The sequence below is a fragment of the Sceloporus undulatus genome, chromosome 3 (assembly GCF_019175285.1).
Source record: "Sceloporus undulatus isolate JIND9_A2432 ecotype Alabama chromosome 3, SceUnd_v1.1, whole genome shotgun sequence".
Lineage (NCBI taxonomy): Eukaryota > Metazoa > Chordata > Lepidosauria > Squamata > Phrynosomatidae > Sceloporus > Sceloporus undulatus.
In genome coordinates, this window is record NC_056524.1 from 68,345,261 (window position 1) to 68,354,105 (window position 8,845).

Genomic DNA, 8,845 nt, shown 5'->3' on the forward strand with positions numbered 1-8,845 from the left:
ACCTTTATTTATAAAGCGCTGTAAATTTACACAGCGCTGTACATACAATCTTTTTAATAGGACGGTTCCCTGCCCTCAGGCTTACAATCTACTTTGACTACCATGATTTTATACTATGAAACTTTCAATTTATAATTTCATGAAGTACTTAAAATTCTCTGCCAGTGAGCTCTAATGCTTCCCCAAAGTACATGCCGCAAGATGCTGCCATGGCAGTCAAAGCACAATTATACTAATAAAATTTGTGTAGCATAAAACACCTCAAGTTCTGGCTTCCTCTTCTCAGTTCTTGTTTTGAAAATTAGCGCTTTATGCCTGCCGGTCACTGTGGAGGACTAGGAGATAAAATAATTTACTTTGTTTAAGGTTGTTCTTTTTTAATTGGGGAGGGCCTCCTCATAAACTGGCAAAACCAAAGATATTTCTTACAGTTCAGACTCCTACTGAAATTATTTTTTTTATTTTAAAAAGTAAACTCAATGTATTTTTCTGTAGTGTCAAGGAGGTATAAAATAATTATTCCTGTAAACACAGCTGGGGGGGGGGGGGAGACAAGGACCAGAAACTGCAATAATGTGACAATGTACTTTAGTTTATCACAAGCTACCTGATGTGCGGGACCTGTCATTTTTCCCCCTAATGTGTGAGAGACCAGAACCTTGTTAGTACCAAATGGATAGAAATGTTTTCTTCTTTCCTGGAAACTCACCATAGACTGGCAGCTAATGGCTCAGAATATTGACCACTACTTAGGGTACCACTACTGTACACAGTCTAACTGCTACATAGTTTTTGGGACAAAATGTTGGGAGGGGATTTCGAACACATTATCCCAAACATTTTATTCATCACTTTAAAAGAAAATATTCAATAAATAAATGTTCTTACATTTATTTATTTATTGAAAAAATAAGACTGGGAAAAAAGGGGAAAGCATTTTCCCTTAAATTTTCCCAGTTGTGTTTTTGGGGGGCATTTACATCACTAATCAGAATACTATATCCTCTTAACAATATATTAGGTAAATTAATTTTGAACAGATTTTTTAAATCCAGAATTTTCTATACAAAAGAACATTAGTTTTAGAACAAGATACCAGATCAACTATATTAGCTTTGCCTGGGTGTTTCTTAAACATATCAATTTGAATCTTTTCAGTACTACCCAAATACCATTACAGTGGTGCCTCGGGTTACGAAATTAATTCGTAACGCGGCCGCTTTCGTAACCCGAAAAGCCTTCGTAAGCTGAATTGCCATAGGCGCTAATGGGGAAAAGCCGCGATTCCGTGCGAAAAAGCCAAAAAAAGCACCAAAAGTTTTTTCGTAACCCGAAAAAACATTCGTAACCCGAAACAATAATTCCCTATGGGATTTTTTCGTATCCCGAAAATTTCGTAACCTGGGTATTTCGTATCCCGAGGTACCACTGTATAGTCAGACCTCTATAGCCACAGCTTCAATCATCCGCAGCTTCAAAATATTTTTTAATCCAAAAAGGAAACCTTGATATTGCCATTGTATATAAAGAGACATCATTTTATGTAATGAGACTTGGGCATCCACAGATTTTTGGTATCCACGGAGAGCCCTAGAACAAAATGTCAGTGGATGCCAAGGGCACACTGTAAATGATTTTGTCACTCAAAGTTGGAAACAGGCACAACAAACACTCCTCAGTGGACCTCAGAGATTGGACCTCCATACATACCATAATTTTTAATATAAATTTATATTAAACATTATATAGTTTAAAAAATAAAGTATTATTTTTGGGATAGGGGACCTTTGGGGAGTTCTATGCAGCCCTCAAGCTGTGCTTTCCCCACCTCTGATATAAATACAGAAGCTGCAGAGAGCAAAACTCAAATGAATAAACTTACCGGTGAGTGGACAATAAATTCACAAGTCTTAGTCAAATCTTTAGCCAGGAGAGAACGCCGCATGTCACATCGAAGAGTATACTATACAAGAGAAAGAGACATTTTCCTCCCTTTATAAACATAAAATTATTAATATGTATTTTAAGTTGATATATCTTTATGTTGACACTATCAATCTGCTACTGGAGTCCAATGAACCTTTTTTGAAGTTTTAGGTCTATTTCAAAATGACTCCAGCTTTATACAAAAATCAATTTAATTGGTAGCACATCCTAAAAACATAGTCCAATATGGATTCCCCTGTATCCCAAAATGTTAATTTAAATTCCTCTCTGGGGTTTCAGAATTACTAGGAGAAAAATGGCTTGCATTATGAGACAGCTCATGTGCTGGAACAGAATTGACCCTACAGAGTCAAATTTAACCTGCAATACTTTGTTGTTGCCTGTATGTAAAGAAGTACAAGCAAGCTCATGAACACAAAACAATTCTATTGAAGTGCTTTCAGCGCCAAATAGTCATACAGGTCTGTACAAACACACACAAAAACTTTATACAGATAAAGTGACAGGTTTTCTCCCTCACCTATTTTAATATGTTGCTAGGAATAAAAGAGTCATCAATTACCTTAAGTGACTGGTATTAATTTCAGTTTAATTAAATCAAGAGTCTTATCTTAGTAAGTAAAATCCTTTTAAAAAAACTGAAATGAGGGAAGAAATAAAACTACAAAACTGATACCATAATTGCAGAATGCATAAAACAGTTCAAATTACCTTTAAATAGTTTGTGATCAAATTGATGCTTGGGCTCACAGCAACACTATTGACTCAATCCACCATATCTGAAAAATGGGCTCTATGTTTGTTTCAGACCACTGACTTCCAGCTAGATCTGTGCTAAAAACAATTTGATTTAAAGTTTCTGTACAATCTTGTCATACTGAAGAAGATTCAGTGCCTTCCTCTCACAGTGTAGCTCTATTAATTGCAATGGTTTAGTTCAAAGTATCTTTTTCATCTTTAAACTCCTCTTGTTTGCAAGCAGCTTTGGGGCAATGCATGTGCAAACAGCATTCCTGATTACTAAGACCATTTCTTTCTAGAAGTCCTCTGGAGTTAATTTGACTCCATCCCTCAATGAAACTGACACTGAAATGATTCCAAATGTAAAGCCCATCTCCTTTAACATTAACAGGATTGAATCTTTCATACATTGTGCTTTAAGTACTAAACACTGTTTGGACTGCTTTTCATTTCACTAAGCATATTTTTTTCAGTTAAACATCAACTGGAAGAACACTTAATTGATTAAAACAGCATCCCTACTCTAGACTGAGACCCAAATGGGTGAACTAATTCTATTCTAGCAACTGTTAAGAGTAGCTTTTATTTTTATGTAATTTACTAAAGCTCCTGAAGTAGTAGAAGTGTATTTCTATTGAAGATCAAAAACAAAGGACATTTTTCAAAGACATAATTATTGTCCTCCGTGAGAAACAGTAAATCTATAAAACTACAGGGCGTGAACAACCCCAATACAAAAACAAGCAGTTAAATAATTAAAATGGAAGTTTTCATCAAAATCCTCAACAAATTCAGTGGATATTAATCCTGTGAGCACAAGAAAAAGAGCTTAAGCATCAGTAGACACCAAATCATATTTATCTAAAGTGAAACATTTCCAGGAGGTAAATGAACATATGTGCTACCATAATATTTGCTATGTTGTTGTTCACAGCAGATGTTCTACTTGGAATGAAGTCTGAGCCAAGAGTAGGTAAGAGGTGCCTCACTAAACAAGGAAGGCTGCTGGCAGAAGGTATGAAGTCTGGAAACCTCATGCAGACAGAAAGTCATCATAGGTCTCATTTAATGGCACTCTAGGAAGCCTGAAATTGACAATCAATGTACTTTGTGCCTCTCTATACATGTATAAAGAACTCTGTTTTGCAGTAAGGACAGCCCTATTTTGTGCTTCTTATAGTAGAGGAAATCGTTTATTTTGTCTTTGCTCATTAAGCAGTGCTATTGGGAAAATATATTTATCTTCTTAGATGAATGTATGATTACTTAAAGAAGAGTGGGCAAATGAGCAGCAGCATCCAGAGCACTACTTGATGATGTGATGCAGGAGCCCCACTCTCGCCTTCCTTCTTTTCTGATGACTTGGTCTTTTGGAATGGGCATGAAGCCTCATAAAGAGACCCTTGCAGAGTGGGATAGGGTAGTCTGGCAAATTCAGCTTGCAAACCGGGTCCATACATTCTAACTATGCAGACACAAGAAGGTTTGGTCAAAGAGTTTACACCATTAGCTCTGCATGGCTTGTGATTTAAAAAAACAAATGGTAACATTGTGCATTTTTGGTGTTTTAAATTGTAAGCCACCTTGGTAAAAAATATAATTGAAATTAAAAACGGTAAGAGCAGCCACAGCTTTTGTTTATAACCTGAAAATGGCACAGATTTACAACTGGGATCAATTTTCTTACCTGGATGTTGACAAAAACTCCGTGGTAAGTTTCATAGAGAATTTTGTTTCCCTTCACTTGCAGTGGAAACTCAAAAGGGATTTCTGTTTTACCACTGGGGAGTTTTCCAGGTTTTATCATTTCTACAGTGCTATTAATAATCTGGATAGGCTGAAAAAAACCAAACAAAACTAGAATAGTGAAAAACAAACATGGAGAGTTTTAAGACAATTTATGGTGTCCTTAAGCAAAGTCAAATGCAAGCAACAACTCCTCAGAATTTTTGAATATGTATTCCTATTGCAGTTAGAAGAGCAATCTTGTACGTATATTTAAATTTATACTTTCTGAAATCTCACTGAACTCAATGTGTTTTGCATTACACTTTTATTTTGTATCCTTGTACATCTCTCTCTTAAACACTGAAAGGTAAAAAGTAAAAATACAAACAAATAGCAATGCAGTAATACACAAATATTTAATACTGCCTAACACTTGGTTCTTTCTTTCAGTTTTTATGAAAATAACTTCTCTTTCTACTTAGAAAATGTTAAAAATTTAATTTTTAAAAACAGACACTTGATAATTGCTACATTTTGCAATCACTTCCATACTGGGGATCTTGAGACCAGGTCAAATGAGATTATACTATAAATTGCAGCCAACACTTTCATTTTAAAAATGTACTTTTAGCCATCACTGTTACAGGAATAACAGTGGAAAGTTTAGGAACCAGGAATATGTGTAGTGAATTCTCTGCACAGTCTCCACTACCACTTCCTTGTAATGTATTTGCTGCTTCTAATTCACTGGGAGACTATCAGCATTTTTAATTATATCTTGGTTTATTAAGCCAAAAGGCACATCCTCACACCTAGCTATTTTACACAGATCAGAAAGTCTTCATGATTACTTTTCTTACTCATTTCAATCAAATAAATATGGTTTCAGCTCTGGAAAAATCCAAGATTTTAAACCAGTTTAAACCATGGTTTAATAACCTGTCTTATTCTGGTAAGCACAAACTGTCAAACTTGTTAATCAGACATATAATAGATTTATTCCAGCATGTTACAAGTCATGCATTTGGAGAAAAGCCTCTCTTATTCTTAACTCTAAAAAACTGAGTTATAATCATCCAAATACTGTATACTCAGCAAGTAAGATAGGGGACTTACAGTAATTTTTTTTATTCATTAATTAGGCAAGGAAATCTTAATAATCTTAAACTAACAGGAGAAACCAGCAAACCTTTTTAATATATATTTCATATAAATCATCAGTTTAGGAAAGCTTTCTACTACCATGTTGTAATAATAATAATAATAATAATAATAATAATAGGATTTATTCATATACCGCCCAATCACTGGGAATCTGGGCGGTTTACAACAGAGGGGATAATAGACGGTTCCCTGCCCTCAGGCTTACAATCTAAAAGACACGACACAAAAAGAGAAGGGAATGGTGAGGGGAGGAGGTTGTTGTTGTTTTTAAATCTGTACCTTAACAGAATTGTAGAAGGCTTCAAACATGCCAACGCTTTTGGCACTGAGTTGCATGTTTACAGATCCTTCCATCGTTAGTGAGATTCCCTGATGCTGGATTGAATCTTTACTTGTTATGACCACCACTCCAGTGAGTACCTCCTAAATCAAGAAGAATATGGAATGAATCATTTCCCCCCAAACAGATTGCCATGTTTATCCAAAATTATCAGTTACCAGGGGGATGGGAGAAAGATAAAGTAGGAATATAATATACAGTATACATGTGTCTAGCACTCAAGTTCCACTTATTATGCAACTATGCTAAATATCCAGTCATCGAAAAATGCAGCTCTACTTCATTTGTGAGGCTCTTCTGTTTGTCACTTGCATTATGACACTCTTTGGGATAAAAGATGTTATAAATGAAACATCGCAGCACTGGTTTGTGTCACAGTAATGATAGGTGAACAAGAAGCGCTCTCCTTAAGAAAGGCATGGCCATGTTTTAATGAGATCACTATTCATAATTAAAGAGTAGTACATATTTGTGAATTCCTTTGCAGTACCTAGGGACTCCCTGTATGTATGTGTATATATGTGTGTGTGTGTGTCTGTGTATAAAATGCATTATGACAATGGCACCAAGTAAACCAAACAGTTCTTTGGGATACTATGGCCCCATACAGACAAGCCAAAATAAAGCTGCTTTGGGTCACTATGGATGTATGCTGCTTAAATGATGTATGCCTCCTAAGAGTCTGGAAGCTGTGCCAAAGCCATGATCCAGTCCTAAGAACTGTAGCACAGCTTTGTTGCAGCTACCAGGCTCTTAGGACACATGCATCATTTAAGCAGCATACATCCAAAGTGATCCGAAGCAGCTTTATTTGGGCAGTCTGTATGGGGCCTATGTTCATTTACCAGTAGCTGTAAAACAAGCTGCAAATGACTCCCAAGGAAGCCCTTGTCACCCCATGCCCCAAACTTGCTTTCTTGCTTTTCATCCCCCTCTCTCTAGCTAGCCATACCATCAAGAGGAGCAGAATACTACAGCATGGGGTAACCACTGTAGTAGTTTCCAAACTGGGAAACAGTCTTTAACACCATTTGCATTTAACGTAGAGTTCACAACATAAACTATTATGATGTCCAATCCAGACAGTTCTGAATAACTTCACACATAATTCTTGGGAAACAGCTCTATGAGAAGTTGTCAGCCTGACTGCTAAATGGATGCTCTCTGTCCCCAAACAGTGCAGGGGATCCTTGGTATCTGCTGGGGTTTGGTCCCAGGACCTTCCCAGCCCCATTGACACCAAAATCTGCGGATGTTCAAGTCCCACTGAATAAAATTGATATTACAATGGTGTCCCTTATATAAAATGGCCACCTGAATCAGACTACAGTCCTGTTACTTCCCAGATAGTATAGCTGCACTTGGAAGAGACCGGTTTACATACACGTTTTCTTCTGGATGAAATTCTTTCTGGATCCCATTTCACCTCGTTGGTTGGGATCCAGGATGCCTGAAATGCACATTTTTCTGTTAATTCAGGCCGGAGTGACCAGATGCCCTAACTGAAAAGGAGGACAAGACACGGCAAAAATGTGGGACATTCAAGAAAACTGTAGGGCATGAACAAACAAAAGCTAAAGCACTCATATAGATATAAATTCATGCTTGGTTATGCTCCAAACGGAGGACATTTTGGAATTCCTCCTGGTCAGGAGGCTGAAAAGGAGGACATGTCCTGGAAAAAGAGGACATCTGGTGACCCTGATTAGGCCGCCTTGGACTCAACAGTGCAATCATGGACTTCACACAACCCCCAAATGTGTTAAAAGAGAGTACCCTGAGCTTTGGGAGGTCTCTATGAGTAACTGCAGCAGAATGGGATATCCTTGTCTACAGAAAATCAAAGAAGTTGGCAGCATGAGCTTTCGTAGACTTCAGTCTACTTCCTCAGATGCATTTGGAGGAATGGAAACCAGGGAGGGAGAGACATATATATGTCATTAGTATGTGAGAAGGTGGATTCAAATTCAAAACCCAGGGACCGCTCCACCAAAAGCATCTGAGGAAGTAGACTTATGTGGAAGAAAGCTCCTGCTGCCAATGTCTTTCTTCCAGTGAGTCTCAGAGGTGCTGCAAGGTCTCCCTCTGCACTGATTCTACAGAGTAACATGGCTGTGTCTTTGGCTTCTAAACAGACCAGAATGGGGAAAGAAGGCCAAGGTGGTGGAAGACCTGTGCCTGGACTGGATGTGAGCCTCCAGGCTTCGCGCCTCCGTGTGAGGAGGATGCTGGGCTTCCTCTGCCCTCCCAGTCTCCCTTCTCTCTCTACAGCAGTGCTCCCCAAACTGTGCCCTTTAAGAAGAGGCTTTTTGGACTTCATCTCCCAGAAGCCTCAGCCACGTCGGCCAATAGTCTGGGATTCTGGGAGCTGAAGTCCAAAGCCCTTAAAGGGCGCAGTTTGGGGGCCACTCCTTTCCAGGGAATTCCCACCCTGGTCCCTTGCAGACTCCAACGCCCAGAATTCCATAGCCTTGAGCCAGATAAAGAGTCAAAGCGGTTCTCTCTCCAGTGTGGACGCAGCCTCTCTATTCCTCTGGAGCTAATGCTTCCAAAGGGCGGGCAAATGCCCTCCTCCCTCACTTACCCCGCAGTGATAGACCTTGTTGGCCCTCTTGATCTTGATGTCCAGCGCGGTCCCCATGGCGAGCCCTCCCTCCCAGTCCCCCTCCACTCCCTAATCACGTGCTTCCTACTCTGCGCGCGCAACTCTGGCCTCTTGACTCCCCCCCCGCGCAGAGGAGGATTCTGCGCAGAACGTTTCTATAGGCTTCGGTCCCCGCCCTTTTATGACTCCGCCCCCTTTCCCCAAAAGGGGCGGGGCGTCTTCTTCTGAGGAACGTTCCAGCCACGCCCCGCCTCGAAGGCGCCGTTTATTTTTGAAACCAGCGGCGGTTGATACGTCACTCCAACGTCATCTCCCCGTTT

General features: G+C 39.1%; 1 protein-coding gene across 6 annotated transcripts in view; it reads right to left on the reverse strand.

The window, feature by feature from the left end:
• Window positions 1-8,604, reverse strand: part of VPS26C (VPS26 endosomal protein sorting factor C) — a 26,356-nt gene extending 17,752 nt beyond the window's left edge. For 5 of the 6 annotated variants that reach the window (XM_042460063.1, XM_042460060.1, XM_042460061.1 and 2 more), the window contains exons 1-4: window positions 8,505-8,604; window positions 5,860-6,003; window positions 4,376-4,525; window positions 1,883-1,963 (exon numbers count right to left, since the gene is read on the reverse strand). In XM_042460063.1, the coding sequence (XP_042315997.1) occupies window positions 1,883-1,963; window positions 4,376-4,525; window positions 5,860-6,003; window positions 8,505-8,561 (432 nt within the window). In that variant the 5' untranslated portion in view covers window positions 8,562-8,604. Of the gene's footprint in view, window positions 1-1,882; window positions 1,964-4,375; window positions 4,526-5,859; window positions 6,004-7,304; window positions 7,423-8,504 lie in introns of all 6 variants that reach the window. The other variant, XM_042460064.1, reaches the window with a different exon arrangement.
• Window positions 8,605-8,845: the final 241 nt, after the last annotated feature.